Source organism: Sitophilus oryzae, unplaced genomic scaffold (assembly GCF_002938485.1).
Source record: "Sitophilus oryzae breed Bouriz unplaced genomic scaffold, Soryzae_2.0 scaffold_1356_pilon_pilon, whole genome shotgun sequence".
Classification (NCBI taxonomy): domain Eukaryota; kingdom Metazoa; phylum Arthropoda; class Insecta; order Coleoptera; family Curculionidae; genus Sitophilus; species Sitophilus oryzae.
Genome location: NW_022146011.1, coordinates 1,362,021 through 1,381,445, shown reverse-complemented (window position 1 = coordinate 1,381,445; position 19,425 = coordinate 1,362,021). Strand labels below are relative to the sequence as shown.

General features: G+C 32.4%; 2 protein-coding genes across 2 annotated transcripts in view; one reads left to right on the top strand and one right to left on the bottom strand.

Moving 5' to 3' along the window:
• Window positions 1-6,409: 6,409 nt before the first annotated feature.
• The window catches only part of LOC115875266 (probable G-protein coupled receptor B0563.6), a 47,057-nt gene continuing 34,041 nt past the window's right edge, over window positions 6,410-19,425 (bottom strand). The window contains exons 4-6 of the mRNA XM_030890689.1: window positions 10,778-11,264; window positions 9,885-10,083; window positions 6,410-6,897 (exon numbers count right to left, since the gene is read on the bottom strand). Coding sequence (XP_030746549.1) covers window positions 6,703-6,897; window positions 9,885-10,083; window positions 10,778-11,264 — 881 coding nt within the window. The 3' untranslated portion in view covers window positions 6,410-6,702. The remainder of the gene's footprint in view (window positions 6,898-9,884; window positions 10,084-10,777; window positions 11,265-19,425) is intronic.
• Window positions 12,745-18,126, top strand: LOC115875248 (carboxypeptidase N subunit 2-like). Its single transcript, XM_030890669.1, has 2 exons — window positions 12,745-12,955; window positions 14,897-18,126. The coding sequence occupies exons 1-2, from the start codon at window positions 12,924-12,926 to the stop codon at window positions 15,561-15,563; spliced, it is 699 nt and encodes a 232-aa protein (XP_030746529.1). The 5' UTR covers window positions 12,745-12,923; the 3' UTR covers window positions 15,564-18,126.

Sequence of the window (19,425 nt, the reverse complement as noted above, 5' to 3'; positions counted from 1 at the left end):
ATTCAAACAAATATATTTATATCTAGAAATATACAGGGTGTCCCACTTAAGATGGATACAAGCCAATATCTTGGTTGTTTGTTGAGCGATCTTTTTCATTTTTGGCAGGAGGCTGTATGGCTATAAGACGTACATTTTGGCCAGGGTAAGAAATGCGATACCTCATAGACGTACGTTTTAATGGGGTTTGATATTTTTCGAGTCAAGAGTAAACTACCCTTAGGACAGTATTTATTTCAAATCTGATAAATTATATTGAATCCTTCTTACCCAAGATACTTAAGTTCTATTTTTGATAAATATTGATACAGGGTGTGTTATTAAAATCAGACATTTTTATTTTTATTATTATTTTTTGAAGTACTTACAACGCCACTGGATAAACAACTGGTTTATTATCAGTAACCGATTATAACCAATTATCAATTAATAATCAATTTAAGTTTTCAGATTTCGAGTTGATTTGGTTCAGCTTCCATAATAATTAAGATACGATACAAAAAAACTAAATATTTTCAATTTATTTTGTTTACTTTAAAAAAATTGTTTTTTAAGTTTGCTAATACAAATGAATAAAATGAGTTACAAAATAATTTAAAAATCCAGTTCAGTGGAATCTGAAATATGATTTTTAATCCTTTTATTGAGGAATATTTTATAAAAATAAATAGTTAAATATTTAAAACAATCACTATTAACTTTGAAAAATATGCTCTAAACAAAGATTTATAAAACTATAACGAACTAAAAGTCAACATTTTCGACCAAACCACCATAATTGGATATAATTGGTTACTGATAATAAACCAGTTGTTTATCCAGTGGCGTCGTAAGTACTTAAAAAAAAACAATAAAAATAAAAATGTCTTATTTTAATGACACACCCTGTATCAATATTATAAAAATTAGAACTTAAGTATCTTAGGTAAGGAGGATTCAATATAATTTATCAGATTTGAAATAAAAACTGTCCTAAGGGTAGTTTACTCTTGACTCGAAAAATATCAAACGCCATTAAAACGTACGTCTATGAGGTATCGCATTTCTTACCCTGTATCCATCTTAAGTGGGACACCCTGTAGAATAAGTTATTAGATAGTGATAGTAACCATATCAAAAGTTTTGAAATTTTTTTACACATTGTTTCGTTCTTCCTAAAAAATACGATTTGGGTACAATTTCTGTTAATTGTTTCTTTAATCCTGTGCATTTTTTGATATACATTCTTAAAAATTACTTATACAAAAAACAGCTTAGTTCTATATGGATTATCATTATTGTAAAAAACTTTTGAGTTTTCTATATCTATATTGGTGTTTTACTTTCAGAGTGTATCACATCAAAATAAAAACACTAAATCACCACAATACACCAAAACACTTTTACTTTTACACTGGACGCGCGTTTCGCTAACCATGTTAGCATCATCAGCAGATGATTATAAACTAAAGTACAATCTACAAGTTGAGTGTTTATATACTCGCCCAGTGGGCACCGAGTGGGCGTGGCAAAATCTAGCCAACCGAGTCAAAACCCACTGAGCGTAACAGTTAGATTTCCGCCACTAGAGTAGTAGGAACAAAGAACTTGAAGGAATTGGACCGTTGTCTCTGTTCATACTATCTTTACATTTATTAATTCTGATGCTTTCATATGCATCTAATTGCCTGTAATTTGAAACTTGTTTAATTAATTTTAAATTATTAAGATCTATACAATGTTCTTTATCAACAATATGTTCGGCAACGCAAGATTTATCCGGTCTACCATATCTTATCTGAGCTAAATGTTCTTTAAATCTAGTTAATATTGATCTTCTAGTTTGCCCAACATATTTCGGATTACAATCTTTACAAGAAATTTCATAAATACCCGACCTTTCCAGTGGAGGTGTTTTATCCTTTGAATTACCTAATAATTGTTGTAATTTATTATTAGCACTATACAAAAATTAATAATTGACATTCTTAAAAATTCAATGGCAAATGGTCTCGACAACAAAACTGTGACTGAATATATTGAGCTTACATCGTTATGTATGAAACAAAATTGTTTTCAATTTAATAACAACTTTTTTGAACAGCGGGAAGGTACAGCGATGGGTAATCCATTGTCTCCATTTTTGGCTAATTTATTCATGAGCAGGTTTGAAGTGGAGGCTAAGAATCAGTTTGAGTATTTTCCAAGAGTATGGTTTAGGTATGTGGATGATATTTTTGCTGTTTTTGACACACATTCAGACACTATAGATAATTTTATTTCTAAGTTAAATAATCGTTTTCCTTCCATTAAATTTACGCATGAAATTGAGAACAACGACAGATTACCATTTCTAGATGTATTAGTTATTAGAAATACTAATAATTGCCTGGCATTTGATATCTATAGGAAAAATACGACCACACGCAGATATATTCCTAATGAATCACATCATAGTGTTGAACATAAAATGGCTAGTTTAAATTTCTTAGTTCATAGGTTACTTAGTTTCCCACTTTCCAACGAAAGATATGAAATAGAAAGAGATTACATTAGGAATGTAGCTGAGTGTAATGGATATTCTCCTTTACTAGTTGATAAATTAATTAGAAAACGTAGGTATAGGTTAATGATTTCTGAAAATTCGACTTTTCAAGTGGAGAAAGATACGTCTAAATATTTTTCGATACCGTTTGATAGAGAGTTATCCCGTGGTCTAAAAGGAATTTTTAAGAATGTCAATTATAAACTTGTGTATAGTGCTAATAATAAATTACAACAATTATTAGGTAATCCAAAAGATAAAACACCTCCACTGGAAAGGTCGGCTATTTATGAAATTTCTTGTAAAGATTGTAATCAGAAATATGTTGGGCAAACTAGAAGATCAATATTAACTAGATTTAAAGAACATTTAGCTCAGATAAGATGTGGTAGACCGGATAAATCTTGCGTTGCCGAACATATTGTTGATAAAGAACATTGTATAGATCTTAATAATTTAAAATTAATTAAACAAGTTTCAAATTACAGACAATTAGATGCATATGAAAGCATCAGAATTAATAAATGTAAAGATAGTATGAACAGAGACAACGGTCCATTTCCTTCAAGTTCTTTGTTCCTACTACTCTAGTGGCGGAAATCTAACTGTTACGCTCAGTGGGTTTTGACTCGGTTGGCTAGATTTTGCCACGCCCACTCGGTGCCCACTGGGCGAGTATATAAACGCTCAACTTGTAGATTGTACTTTAGTTTATAATCATCTGCTGATGATGCTAACATGGTTAGCGAAACGCGTGTCCAGTGTAAAAGTAAAAGTGTTTTGGTGTATTGTGGTGATAGAGTGTTTTTATTTTGCTGTGTAACACCAAAGGTTCCAACCCTCAACTGTATCACATAAAATAAGATGAAATTATTTTTTTAAGGCATCTGTTAAATTGTTCTTGTGATAGTGATACCTCACAAAGCCGGGCTCCACTGAAATTATTTATTGAGTGCTGCCACTAATTATATCAGGCTGATACTGTGCTACTTATAAGCAGGGTTGTTAAGTAGTTTATGAAGCAAAAACTACGCGTATTTTTTTGTATTAACTACATTTTAAAAACTACCTTCAAAAATTACACAAAAACTACGTTAAAAAGTACCTACAAAAATATAGTAAAACATAAACAATTTAGACTTTAAACAAAAATCAAGCCAAATTCTTATCATGGAAGTATGAAGTTATATTATATTTGTATAAGTTAAACAACATCAGAAAAAAAGACAATTTTTTTTTCAAAAAAACTGTATTTTCTATGAAATACAAAGTAACATTGAACACAAAATAAACTATAAATTCTTATGGAGAAATTCTCCATAGACATTCTCCAGGAGAATATATGATTTTTTACATCTAAAGGCACAACTTCATAATTCCCCTCTTCCCAGAAGGTATGGAGACATCGATGTCTTCCAACCATTTTTAACTACTAAGTATCAAAAATATCACATAATAAGGAACAAATTCACAAAATATAGATTTTTTATTTCTTTAAATTGATCAATAAACAAAGCTTTTAGGTTATGTTTTCACTGTTATTTAAAAAAACTACATTAGTTACATAAACTACACATTTAAAAAACTACTTGTGACATGTAGTAAATGTAGTTTATTAATTACTACGTGTAGTTTAACAACTCTGCTTATAAGTAGTCATGTTCTGAAAAGACTCTATAGAGTCAAAACTGGGTGAGGGTCCAGTCAAGTTCTTCAGTGAGTCATGTTCACTGTTTTGTTATACAACAAATTTGAAAAATATTCTTGAAAATAATGTTTATTTTAACAGAAGTCAGAGTAGTAGCCTTGTATATGAATTTTATATAAACAAGGGTAGTAGGTACCTTTTTTTCGAAATCCATATTTATCCATCCTTTATAAACTTAAGTAAGATTTTTGAATGAATTCTCATTATTGGCTCTTAAATTTTGTAATAAAATACAAAAATAACTGGCCTGTATACTGAGCCGACCATGAAAACTTAAATTCCATGAAAAAATTGGCGGTTTATCTGTTTAAACTATAATTTCAAAAGTTTATTATTGTTTACCGCTATTTTTAGGCCATACGTTTTTCTCCGTAGTCACTTTTTTTATGAAACTCGAATAAAAAATGTACAGGGTGGACCAAATTGGACACTTTTACAGGTAAATACCCTTTTCTATAGGAGATAGACGAAAACTGATATCGGTGTCTGGAGCCCAATTTTTATTAAAAACATGATAGTGAAAACCGCACATCGATATCTGTTACCGTTTCGGAGTTACGGGGTGTTTTTCAAAAATGTGCATTTTTAACAAATCGTTGTACCTTTTTTGCTATGGAAAAGTTTGTATTTTTATGAAAACATTTCCAAAGCACATTTTTACATAGATGGTTATTTTTTTTTTCATGATTTGTTTTTTAATGGTTTAAGTATAATATTTTTAAAATTAATAATTTAAGAGTTACCAACAGAAAATTTGATTTTTTATATGTGACACCCTGTATATTTTTAATTCATTGAAAAGAACTTAAAATTACCTCTCCAAAAATATAGCAAATTTGATATTTTGCTCGATTCCTCTTCGAGATTTATATACAGTGTGTCTCAGATTTTAATCGGGAAAATTTAATAGACGATAGAACTTGCAAAAATAAAACAAAAAGTTCATATAAACTTGTAAGATTTAAAGGTTCCTTTTCGAGATACAGGGTACCATTAGAATCCCAATTATAATATTAATTACCAATTAGAATTTAATTTTTTTCGCAAGAAGTAAGCAAGATAGACAAAAAAGTCAGGAGACAAAAAAATTATATTTTTAATTACTAAATCCAAAAATAATATTAAACTTCTAAAAAAGCAGTGGCGTGCCTATTTTTTCCTTTAAAATAATTTAACAGTGATGCCCCACCGCCGCCCCTGGCCATTAAACTTAAATCTAATTACATCAAATTAAGTCCCATAGTAAGTATTATAAACGGGTCAAGTTATATCAAAATCGATTAAATAGTTTTTCAAATATCTTAAATTTTTTTTCTTTTTTCAGTAACTTTAACACCCTGTATCTCGAAAAGGAAGCTTTAAATCTTACAAGTTGATATGAACTTTTTGTTTTATTTTTGCAAGTTCTATCGTCTATTAAATTTTCCCGATTAAAATCTGAGACACACTGTATACCGGGTGCGTCTCAAAAGTGGCTTACCCCTATAATTTTTTTATTTTCTTCAGATATAAAAATGAGATTTGGTATGTTAGTATGTGACATAAATTAGGATTGATTGACGTATTCAATTGTTTTTGGTCACTTCCTGTTTCATTGGAAATGACTACAACTTTTGATTTTTAAATGGCACCCTCGGTATATTTTTACTTTATTGGATAAAAAAATGACACTTTGAATAGAATGACATATATTACATGTTAACCTTGCGCCATGACTGTTTTAAAAACACTAATTTTTAATCAAGGAGCCTTGGAAAAATAGTTTTGATCGTTTAATATTTTTCATGTCTTAAAAAATGCCCAAATCGTATTTTTAATCATATTTTAATTTTTTCAAATGGAACAAGGGTGGCTCATTATAATTTGGTACCACACACTTGATATTTCGAGTCAAATTGTCGTTATGAACCGCATGTTACAATTTCAAATAAACCATATACGAAGTTGACATATGATATGTCATTCTATCCAGAATGTCATTTTCTAGCGAATAAAGTAAAAAAAAATACCGAGAGTGCGCCATTTAAAAATCAAAGGTTGTAGACATTTTCGGCGAAACAGGAAGCGACCAAAAACAATTGAATACGCCAATCAATCCTAATTCATGTCATATACTAACATACCAAACCTCGTTTTTTTATCTGAAAAAATAAAAAAGTTATAGGGGGTGAGCCACTTTTCAGACGCACCCAGTGTAAATAAAAGTTTCCAATTTGGATCACCCTGTACTATATGGATTGCTATACATATATTTCTGAGTACAAATACACAGTTTATGTACAAACAGGTATTTCTAACAGATTTTTTCATCTCTTAAGAACAAACACTAATCAAATAAAAGGTCCTATTAGTGCGACGTTTGTGTGGACATTATTCCTTTCATTACTATACATCTCGGGGCTCAGAACGATACTCTCCCAGTCTTGAATTTGACTCAGACCGGAGTGATTTCCGATCTAGACGGTTTATATCAGACGCTCTTCTGAGTGATTGTGGTGGTGGCGGTGGGCGGGGGACCTTTGGTCGTTCCCCTCACCGGAGTATTGTCCGAGAGGCTCAGAGTGCGCAGCAGTGTGTTTCTGAAATCCTCGGAAAAGAGACAGTAGATGTAGAAGGTTATGGAGTAGTTGGTCACTTCCAGAAGGTTGGCAATAGCCCTGAATACCTGAAATGAATATTAATGTATTATTTTGTAGTGTTTTATGCCTAAGTGTGTAATTCTCAATGTAAATTAAGAATATTATCAGTGTCGAATAGAAGTATCAAAAATATTTTACAGAGAAATGGATCTCTAGAGATTCCTAACTCAGTGACTTTTTATTGATATTGTTAGAAAAAATATGATATAGGCTTGGTGCATTGTCCGCCGGTGCTGCCACCATCGGAGAATATCGTAAACGACTAGTATATACAAATACACGGTTTTAAATAGCGAGTATACGAAAAATTTATTATATAATTATATATTTATACTTCCTAACACAAGTATAATTTGTGAAAATTCTAAAAATAAAAAAGTAAATATTTTGATATCTTCAAAAGGTCTAACTTGTATTATAATTTATTATTCCAACTAAAAAAGACTTTTTCGATTAGTTCAACTACGGTAGCGATCATAGTTTTAAGTACCGGTTTTGCTAGTGGGGTTATAATTGGGGCTATTTTGGCTATATCGAAATTTTTTAAAGGTACATAATTATAATTTTAGAAGATGTTCATAAAAAATTTAATCAATACTCGATTCAAAAAAGTATACCATTAATGTTGGAAATTATATTTTATCCTCTCATAGGATACCTATGTCTATTTAATTTTTTTATTGTATAACGAGGACTTTGTTTACCCACTTGTTTCGTCGAACTGCTTGAATCCATTTTTGCTTTTGATCAAATCGGTGTGAGAAACTATGAAGCTATAAAATGTTGTTTCGGGAGAGTTGAATATCCGGGAAAGTTGAGTTATTGAATGTTATTGCACCCAACAACGCCCTAATTACGCTCTCCTTTACGCGTTAACATTTTTTCGGCAATTTTATTAACATTTGAAATTGTCACAATACAACACGACGCACAGTGCTTCGTCCCATGGACAAAAATCGAAAAAAGAAGTTAAAATTTACTAATATCTGAATATGTAATTTTATACTTATAGCAATGTTCGACCATCCTGTATATTATTTTTCATAAACAGCGTTTTTTGTTAGCAAATATTTTCACTAACAATAAATTTTGCGATCATTATCTTATCAGTGAAAAGAATAACATTCATAGTAGTTCTGTATCTTATGGAGTTAAGCCATAGATTTAGGAAGATTTTATAATGTCTTTGAGTTAAGCGGTACGTACTTAATTGAAAGCCACTATGGATATTGTTAAACAAGGTATGTACTTTAAATTTATTTCTAAACAAGTTCGTGATTGTTTAGTTTTTATTTATTTTTTAAGATGATTCTTAAATGGGTATAAAAATTTTACGTTTTCAAACTTCAAAAAGGCATTAAAAAAAAACATATCAAAACATATCGTATTTATTGAATATTTTTGTTGCTATATTCATACACTTTTAATTTTTGTATAGTTCACCTGCGTCTGCTTGCGACGAAGTTTATTTTACAATACTTTTCAGATGGAGTAAAATTGATAAGCAATGCCGATCTGGTTAATACTTGGCTTGATCGTAGGGACAAGAACTCAAAATTATTTGTATTTAAAAAAATGTGTTCTTTATTAGATATTGATGAACCTTCCAGTCAAATGAGACACCACTTGTGCCTGAAAAAGCCCCCTATGTTGAATTCTTTTAGAATTTAGAATGAGTGGGAGGGGGGTTAATCACTTCGACCTTACAGATCCATTGTGTCCCCCTTTCTTGAATCATAACTCATCATACAGTCCCAGGGCTTTGACAAAAGCCAGTATCTGGGACGGTTTTATAGAGGGTAGTTCTCCATCTCCAATATCAGTCGTACCAAAATTCATGGCACGAATGGTTGTCGTCTCGGCGCACTCAGTGATGAGGTGTATTGGTGTTTCACCATCTTCCCCACAGAATCTGCATTCACCGTTTCTTCTTAGTTTCAATCTACTGAGGTGTTCATTGAGGAGACAGTGTCCTGTTAAACCCCCCCCCCCCTATGTTGAAGCGAAACGTCGCATAAAAAAGTTTCCATCTTCAATTTATTATAAAACCTCATACCCCAGAAAAGGAAAAAATATTATATGGATATGGTCTATTAAAGAGGTAACTATTAACATCCGAACCCCTCATACCAACAAAAAGAACAGTAACAACGCGAAAAAGTAACATATCAGAAAATGATGTACAGAAATATCTTACATGTGAGGATACTTCATCTACCTGTAATTTGGATACTATAAATTTGGAAGATTCTGTCAGAAGTGATTCTTCTGAATAGAGTAGTTACGAGCTATGCATTTTGTTATCCTAAAGTAAATTTATAGTACCTTAAGTTTTTTTTAAATTAAATATAGCATTAATGTTTCTTTTTCATTAAAGAAAAACATTTTTATCTTATATTAGGTTTATATTGTAGGAATCATGTTCTAATGTTATTCCAATTCTTTTTTATCACAGGAATTTATTTAATACTTACACCGTTTTCATACTATAAATTATTATTTCCTTAGATGAAACACAGCTCCAACATTTTTATTATTTATAAGATTCTTTTTCATAAACGTGGGACTAAGAACATCATCATTTAGTACAATGAGAGTACTCATCATTTGTGTCAAATAAACCTAGTTTGAATAAATTGCCTACAATAAAAGAGAAGTTTTGCATTTTTGTCCTCTAGAGCCATATGTTCGAAGCACTGTGCGACGCCTTGTTCAAATTCTTTTTCATTTATTTTTTACTACCCGAAACAGCGTTACATCAAACAAACTTCGTGTAGTTGAGTGTTTTATAGTTTCAATAACTGCACTAGCAAAAAACTAAATTACTAAAGCCACGATTTCAATATTATTTTAATGCGATCAACATGAAGTGTAACCAGGATGGCGCGGCGGCGGCGTGAAATACATACTGATAATTTCTGATTTCTGGCGTTGAAGCGCTGCGGTCGGAATTTGTTGAAATCCACTGAAATGCACCAAGCCTATTCACATTACTGAATATTTCGGTTTGTACCTGATAAGGATATTTCATGAGGTTACTGTCTGACAGGGTGACGTTAAGAATAACCATGGGAGTTACACAGACTAAAAATAAGATACTCGTCGAGCCTAAAAGTAGTACCAAACGTCGTTCTTCGGCAAATTTTCTTGGGTCCTCTTCACCAGATGTCGTTCTACTAAGAGTCATTTTTCGTCTCCTTTCACATGATCTTCTGTAATATAAAAATACAAATATTTTATTTAGTTATCAAAGAATATAAAACAGGGTGTAAAAGAATAGTGTACTAAACCTCAGTAAAAAAATTGGCACCGGGAGGCACGTATAGCCGCCCATACTAAAATATGTTAATAAAAAGTTGGTAGGCAGTTCTTTTAGCTTCAAAGTAAAGGAATTTTTCCAATTTTTTTTTATTTAAAAAAAACGACTTTGATTTTGATGCTATTACAAATTTTGTTGCAAATCTTATTCCTAATCTTAAATTGAAAACCGCGTTTCGCTAGCTACAGTAATTTTGGAGTTACGATTTTTTAAAATATTTAACCCCTTCCCATACCCCCTTACCAACCCCCCACCCCCACCAAAAACTAATGGCCAGATTCTCGGGTGCCACAGTATTTTTGTGCCAAATTTGGTTAAAATCAGTTTAGCGGTTTTTGAGTTATCGTGTCACAGACGGACAGACGGACAGACGGACAGACGGACAGACGGACAGACGGACAGACGGACAGACGGACAGACGGAGAGACGGACAGACGGACAGACGGACAGACGGACAGACGGACAGACGGACAGACGGACAGACGGACAGACGGACAGACGGACAGACGGACAGACGGACAGACAGACAGACAGACACCATGAAAATATTTTGTATTTAGGTCATTTAAAAACATTTTTTTTATTACCTATACACGATGAGTATCCTCAAATTCAGCGCCGCCAGCAAAATAACAGGTACTACTTTAAAAATCAACTCCAACACCACCTTGTACACACTATACGCCGGATGTGCCAGATATTCCGTGTTCTCAGTCCTCTGATAAATCACATTACCCTCAGGCAACAACCTGCACGTCTTCACATAACTCCTGAACATAGCAGGAATGTAGAAAATAAACGTCAGCACCGGAATGATGATGACAGCGCGTATGGGTGACCCTAGGATAGGCCTGGCGTGTCCTGGGTGACACACGCTCACGTAGCGCTCCAGGGTGAGGGCGAGGAGCATCATGACGCCCACTCCCAGGCAACCGTTGCCCAGGAACAGTTCCAAGTGGGCGAAGTAATAGGCTGGGACGGGGTTGTCCCAGTGGCCGTGTTCGCGGTGGACTAGGACCCTCCAGGCGAAGGGTAGGGCGAACAGGATTGCTAGGAGGGCTGCTGCTGAGTAACCTAGAACAAAAAAAGAAGGTTATTGCTTTAGTAGAAGATTTTATGAAGGCGGGTTCCTTCTGAAGCAGTCAGAGACTGATTCAGTGACAGGAATCAGTCTCTGAACTCTAATCTGATAGTTCTTTGTATCAGTCAGATTACTGTTTATCTTATCAAAATGGTTAAATTAGTGAATAGAAATTCCATCGTCTTTATTTAGGGTTCCGTACGCAAAGGGTAAAAACGGGAACCCTATTACTAAGACTTCTAGAACCCTATTACGGACGGACGCTGTCCGTCCGTCCGTCTGCTACAAAGTTCTATCTATGAACCGTTATAGCTAGACAGTTTAAATTTTTACAGATAATGTATCTATGTTGCCGCTATAAGAACAAATACTAAAAACAGAATTAAATAAATGTTTATAAATAAAAAAGTACTTTCACTAAACATTATCTTTAAGTAAGAATTTTACATAGAATCTTTCAAGTCCTCGGTGGCCGCGTGGTTAAAGCGTTAGGACTTTACGCTGCTATGACGTTGGAGCCGTAGTCAGGCAGGTTCGAATCCTAGTCAAGGCGCCTTTTTTTTAATCGTTTTTTTTTAATTTTTACATATTTTTACATATTTATTTTTACTTTTTATATATTTATTATTGATTAATACAATTTTTAGTAATGTGTTTCTTTATTTTTTTTTTAAATTACTGCATTCAAAATTTCAGTTAAATCGGAAAAAAGTTTAATAATAAAGTTTTCTCACATTTATGTCAGCATGAGAAAAAACAATATGGCGATATTATTATATGACTTGGTAATATTTGAGGGGTAGTTTCATCTCGTTGGAATTTGACTTTCGAAAAATCCGTTTGCCAAAAATAAGTTTTTTACGTCAAGCAGTTTAAGCAGAATCGTGGTTAAGAAATTACCCAACTTTTTGGAACACCCTGTATGATTTTTTAAAAAATTTCAAAATATGTAAAAAAAACAAATAAATAATGCTTGTCCAAGCGTTTTCCCGAAAGACTAACCGTTTTTTAAATAACAAATATTGTAATATTTGAGGCGCGTTTTCGCCCTCTTGGAATTTGAGATTCGAGAAACCATTCCTTATCGAACCTCTACACTCCACAGTCAATCCGTTTGCCAAAAATCAGCTTTAAACGTCAAGCAGTTTAAGGAGAATCGTGATTAGGTACTCAATGGTCATATTTTATGAAACACCCTGTATGAATTTATAAAAAATTTGGGCATGTCATGACGTTGATATCTCAAAATCGCCAAAAATCGAGATACGCCTTTTCGTCATAAAGCCGACGATATATTAGTATAGATTGTTACAGTTTTGTGGAAATATTATAACAATGCCCCTTATTTTTATAGCAACTTATAAAAGAATTATTCAATTCAGAGTTAGACGGACTTATGAGACGACATATTTAAAATAGAAATACAAATTTTAAGTGGGGCTACTCTTTCGATGCAACAACACCAGAATTAATAACATCGATTTTTGAGATTCAGATCAGCAGATCAGTCGGACGTTCGCTGGCATCGGTGCACGAGATCCCCAAACTAAAATTAACCGGTGATTTGGTGCGATTTTGCGATTTATTACCGGACTTTTTGCGGACAAGTCATTTGAAAGTCGATGCTAATTTCATAGGATAAACAATCAAAAATGAATAGCTGGAACTTGATTTTGTCTATCATGTAAGTATTAAAGATCATGTTTTTAATGTATATAATTAATATTATAACTTGTTTCTTGTTCCATGCCATATTATTGTTTAGAGAAAAAATCTTCAAAAAATGTTTAAAATAGTTCTGAAATCAAATAAAATCGAAGATTAATTAAATAAAACACATTTTTAACAGAAATATTGTTCCTTTAAGCGGTAGATCAATTTGGCCAGTAGATAAACTTATATTTTCAAAATATGCTTTAGATTTATTGGCTGTTTTCATAAAAATCATATTATTTAGGTCAAGATTTGTTATTTCGAAAATAAAAATGATAATTTTGAACATTTATAGATTTTTACTACTTTTTCTGCATATTTTTAAGAAGTTTTTGTAAAGATAGAAACTTTAATATTTATGGTGGTTATTAAATAAGTTTTGAAATTCAAAGTTTTAGAAAATAAGCTACCGCATGATTTTTTTACAGTTAAACAGTTACAAAAAAAACATTTTTGTAGTTTAATTTTATTATACAGGGTGCCAAGTATTAAATGAGTGGACATATTTATGGGGGTGGCATATTTCGATCATAGGATCATAACGGGCTAGGTAGCTAGGTACAAGTAGAAGTTATATTGACATCAAAATCAAATTTCTCATGTCAAAAAACTCCCAGATACCAATTTTTATGCAAATATTGGTGTTACTTCAGATATTCTTAACTTCTACACCCTGTATCTCCGAAACTAAGCAATTTAGGACATACATTTTTCTTATTTTTATCTGCAGAATATGCTGCCGAAGTTTCAGTTTGGACCACCCTGTATATCACTTTTTCAGGCATGTCCTTCAAATCCTTCAATTTAAAAACCTTCAAATACAGGGTGGCCCATCGAAAACGTTCCGCAAGGCATAACGGCCAGAGTATTTTTTTTTTCAAAAAATCCGATAACACGTCAATTTTGTTTGTGGGGGGGACAACTTTTGCCCCAAAAATGATTGCAAAATCTTCAACCCTCTAAGCGGGGGTGTCATTCCCCAACTTTTTTCAAATGGGAAGGGGGGGGGGTCAAGTGGCGCCGCAATGAAAAGAGCTGTCTATTCTCTATATTTCCCCGCTTCGTTTTTGAAAATCCGTCGAGTCATTTTGAAAATATGAAGGATTGAAATTTGAAAGGTACTTTTTGCAAACAAACGCATAAATTGAATTAATTAAAAAAAACTTAACTTATTAATGAAGCAAATGCTGAAAATGTTGCCCGTCAACCTCCATACAGTAATACAAATTATTTTCAAACCGTTCTCGAACATTCTGAAGAACTGCCGGGGTCACTTCGCGACAAACATCAATAATTCGTCTTCGCAGGTCTTCTAATGAGGCGGGTGGAGTGCTATATACTTTACTTTTTATGTCTCCCCATAGAAAAAAGTCTAAAGGAGTCAAGTCGGGTGACCGGGGAGGCCACCCAATTGCAACCCTTCGTCCTATCCACCGACCGGGAAAGTCATTGTTCAAAAATTACGCACATTTTTGACGCCCCCGCTTAAAGGGTTGAAGATTTTGCAATCATTTTTGGGGCAAAAGTTGTCCCCCTCACAAACAAAATTGACGTGTTTTTGACTTTTCAGAAAAAAAAATTACTCTGGCCGTTATGCCTTGCGGAACGTTTTCGATGGGCCACCCTGTATGTGAACATAGTGCACACATTTTTTTTGATATCTTCAAAGTAAAATAACTCGGTTATTTTGGACTTACTTGAAAAACGGCAAAGAAAAAATATGTTTTATTTATCGAGACCCATCAGCTCTGAAAATATGTGCTCTTATTTAAGATTCACCCTGTATTTAACATATATTATTTGTTAGAAAATTTAATATAAAAATTTTGAACCTAGGTAGGATTTCATTTTTATACAAATTATTACATTACATAAAGTTACAAAAAATTATCTGTTTTTTTTTTCGTTACAGTCTAGCATGCTCTATTTCGACAGAGGCTGGATTCATCTTTGGCCAACCCTGCAGCGACCGAAACACGGCCTATCTCTACCCAACCACCTGGACCATTCCGGAAAACGCAACCCAGTGCGTCGACGTCACTGGTTACAGGAACCAAACCAACCCGCAACATCACGAAGCTTTCTTAAAACTGGTCCCCGAAGCCACCAGTTTTTTTGCTGACCACATGAACCTCAGTGTTTTTCCTTTGGACATGATTAGGCTGTTACCAAGCGTCGAAACCATAGATTTATCAGGAAATCAACTCAGGAGAATACCGTTTAAAACTGATCTGTGGGTTCCAAAGTTAAGCAAATTGATGCTGGCTGATAATAGTCTTTTTATACCCAAAAAACGGCCTTTAATGAGATCGATGTCTGTGAAAATGCTGATGCTGAGCAGGAACGGGATATCCAGACTGTATCCAATGACTTTTTCAAAGTTACCTTCTTTACAAGTATTGTATTTGGATGGAAATAAACTTAAAATGATTCAGCCCGAAGTTTTTAAGCCGCTATATGCCTTGAAGTACTTGCATTTAGGTGATAATGCTTTGATGAAAGTTCCTCCCAAGACTAGACTGCCAGAGCAGTTGAAGTTTTACATAACTAAAAGTCAAAGGAAACTTCCTATAAAATAAAAAAAAATTGAAAAGAATTTTTTTGTTATATATTTTGTATGTGTTGTAAATATGTATATCTAGAATATGTTCTGTGTGTCAAATAAGTTTAAAGTCTAGTCATTTATAAATATTTGTAAACACCTATTTTGTTCTGTTAATATACAGGGCGAGTCTTAAAGACGTACACATATTTTCAGTGTTGTCAGATCTCGATAAAAGAAATATATTTGTTTCTGTACAGTTTTTTAAATAAATCCAAAATAGCCCAGTTATTTTTCTTCGAAAATGAGAAAAAATGTTTTTTTTGCTTAAATTTTGAGAACCACTGGATTCTTTCTGCGTTTTCGTTCGTCTACCTATGTTGCCATATTATAAAGATATTATATTTTTTCGAAAAATTTAAAATTTTTAGACCTGTGTTACTGGCATCGAAATATACCATCACACTATGGTTTCTAGTAGCTAATTTTTTGGCCATAATACATATTTTAGACCCACTGCCACTGTATATGGACTTTTTTTGTAAGTGGAATGCAAGCAGATATACAAATGAAGAATACCACATGCATATATTATTATTTTTGTTTAGTTTTCATTTTTATTCCTTATCAGCATTTATATTTAGACGTTCTAGTGAAGTATTTGTGCCTATTCAGTTGTTTACTTTTGGAAGAGTTTTAGTGAATATTAAGTGATATATTTCAGTGGGATATAAAAACATATTACTGTTATTTTTACACTTTATGGTGTGTATTTTTAAGAAATCACTAACAATTGCACATAAGAATCAGCGTCCATTATTTTTTAATTAATTAAAAATAATGAGTTTAAGACAGAACATAAATAAAAAGTTAAAAGTTTAGTTTGACTTATAAAAAATTCTCCATGTTTCTCCATGCTAGATGTTATTGTAAAATTTGAAACAATCCTTTGTGAACATGTCAAAGAAAAAATTGGCTGCTACTAGCTGCAACTTTTTTTTTTAAGTTTTTTTTTCTTTTATGTAGGTATCGATTGAAAAAAATAGATATTTTGGAAAAATGGCTACAAGGGGCCGATAAAGTTGAGAAAAACGGGTATGTTTCAAATTTTGTAAGACAGAAATTTCAGAATAATGAATAAGAACTATCAGGCACAATAGAAAAAAGATAAATCGCCTTTGTAAAAATTTTGAAAGAAGATGGCAGGCGGCTTCGCGGCTTAAAGGTTTATTTTTAAAACAAAATGAAGAGTGGTTAAAGGAGGATTTTATCCTTGAGTTAAATGAACCCCTTCCATCCACATCATCTGCCGGCCGCCCACGATTACCTTTTTCGGAGCAATCTTCCAGAACCCAGAGAAGAACGGCCTCAAAAGTTTCCGAGGAACATAGGCAGGATTGCGCTTTATTTGTGCAGGTTGAAAAATACTTTACTTGTGCAGGCTGCTTTGTAACTTTAGTTATCCTGCCGATGTACTTACTTGTGTACCTGATTTTATCGAAAAGAAGTTAAATGAAGAACAATTTGGAGAGAAGCATGGAAAAGAAGAAGAATACGAGGAGGAAGAGCAAGAAGAAGGAGAAATGCATAAACAAGAAGAGCAAGAAGATATTTCTAAAGAAGATTGTTTTTGAACAGCAGTAATTTGATGATTGATCAACTTTCTTTTTTGGAACTAGATACAGAAAATGCTTCATAGGTAAAAGTTAATCACACGAATTGAATTGAATGAGAAGATTAAAAATAATTTCATTTTATTAGTATTTTATTATTTTATTAAAAACACAAATTTACAGTCAATATTTTTCATTAAATGTAAGTTGTTTAATTTTGGCCAAAAAAGTAGCTTCTAGAAACCATACTGCATCCCTAAAAATATGTTTATTTTTTTAAGACTCACCCTGTATAATCTTCTCATATAATATCTACGACATTCTTATGAGAATTTATATTTTCTATTAATAGTTTATACAGGGTGAGTCATAAATAAGTGCAAATATTTTCAAGGGTGGTATATTTCGACCCCAGGAACACGTCTATGAGGCTTTTTTCGAAAAAAAAAAGATGTTGATCGTGCATTTTCTTTTAAATTTCCCTGTATATTTTTCGAAAACTTTTTAGAACTGCCTGTTCACCGCAAATTTTCCCACGGTATAATTTCTTAATCTTTGATATCGCTTTATTCTATCGTTACGGCACTAAAAGGGATGCAAATACAGAAAAAATCCGGTGGCTCTCAAAATTTTTTCAGAAAAAATCAATTTTTTTAAAATTTTCAAACTTAAATTAACTCGGTTATTTTGGACTTATCTGAAAAATGGTAAAGAGAAAAAATGTTTCTTTTATCGAGATCTACCAGCCCTGAAAATATTTGCACTTATTTAAGACGCACCCTGTATATCCTTATATTGATGAAATTCGTATTTATTTAATACAAGCAAGAAATCTTAGATGCAGGTGTAAATATTTTTTTTGTATTTTATTTTTAATTTTTATAAAAGTGTCTTTTAAACTTACCTTATTTAAAAATATTAATGTTAGATTTGGTATTGAATATGAATTTTAGCGAATTTTTCTTTAATATAGAAAGTTATTTATCCGTTGCGGATGTTATGTATGTTTTTTTCAAGCAAATTTCGTCTTTCATTCGCCAAAGTAAATATTATTTTTAGTTTCTCCAAAGGCATTTCCCAATTTATTTATTGGAAAGTCATGTTTTTTCGGTCTTCCTTTTCGACAAAGTTTACTTTAAATTATACAAACATCAATTTAAAGAAAAAAATATGAATGTGGAAACATTCCTTAGTAACTAATATACTGTACGATCATACAAGATATGAAAAATGGCAAAAAAAACAGGGAACGACGGAATAACAGCTGGAATACTAGTACGCCGGTAGGAGAACTTGGAAAATCCTAGCAAGTATACATGTCGTATTCAAAAAACATGTGCCATATCTCGTGGGAAGATTCCTCTTGTAAAAATATGATTTATTTTTCATATCAACATAGGTCCGATTCTGCTTTGTTTCGTAGCTACAGGGTGTTTAAATCTTAATAATCTTTCGATTTATTATAATTTTCTTCCCTGTACTTTTAGTGATTCTAATAAAATTTTGAGGATAAAAGTTACTATAAGTGCTACATATTATGTACTTTAATGCTAAAAAAGTGTGGATAAATTCATGAGGGACGTGCATATAGGTTAGCAATGAAATATTTAAAAAAAAAACGTGCGCCACTGACTTTTTTCTTTTGATATCAAAATTATGTAGGCCGTTTAATGCCAATTAAAAATTATCTCTTGATATTTTGTCGAACTTTTTGAATGCGCTATACAGAGATATAATAGCGTTATAGTGATTATTAAAATGCCATCAGTCATTAGTCTTTTTTTTTAAAGCTAGGTTGGGTGTTAGTTTCAGAGAAAATAAAGATAGAAGGAGGTCTAAATAATAGCTAGCTTTACTTATTTTTCATTAGTATTCAATTTTTTCATTAGTTTCAATAATTGAAACCACTAATTTTTTCCACCAATTTCGAGGTACTGAACGAGGCTTAAAGATAATTATTTTTTTCAGTACGCCACTGTTATTATTAGACTAGGGATTTCATTCGACGTTACAAACACTTATTAAATGCTTATTATTATTAGAAATTTCGGAGAATGCCGGGTTTGTAATGGCGCCCGGTCATCCGCTAAAAAAGCATTTCGAGGAAATAAACTTTTCACCAAATCGCTTATTGCATCGATCTAATTTTGAATTTTGTAATTTTGCTGGTGTTAAAAGAATCAAATTTTCATTCACGTACCATATTACACGTTTCGTTTAAGCGGTGCGAATGTGTACAGGGTGAGTCAACGTCTAAACCTACTCGTTATGTCGAAATTTACGAAA

What these genes read in the sequence shown, in the direction of transcription:
- LOC115875248 (XM_030890669.1), top strand. Translation starts at nt 12,924, where the DNA reads ATGAATAGCTGGAACTTGATTTTGTCTATCAT. An exon ending in AACTTGATTTTGTCTATCAT is followed by an intron (nt 12,956 to 14,896) that starts GTAAGTATTAAA and finishes TTTTCGTTACAG; the next exon opens with TCTAGCATGCTCTATTTCGA.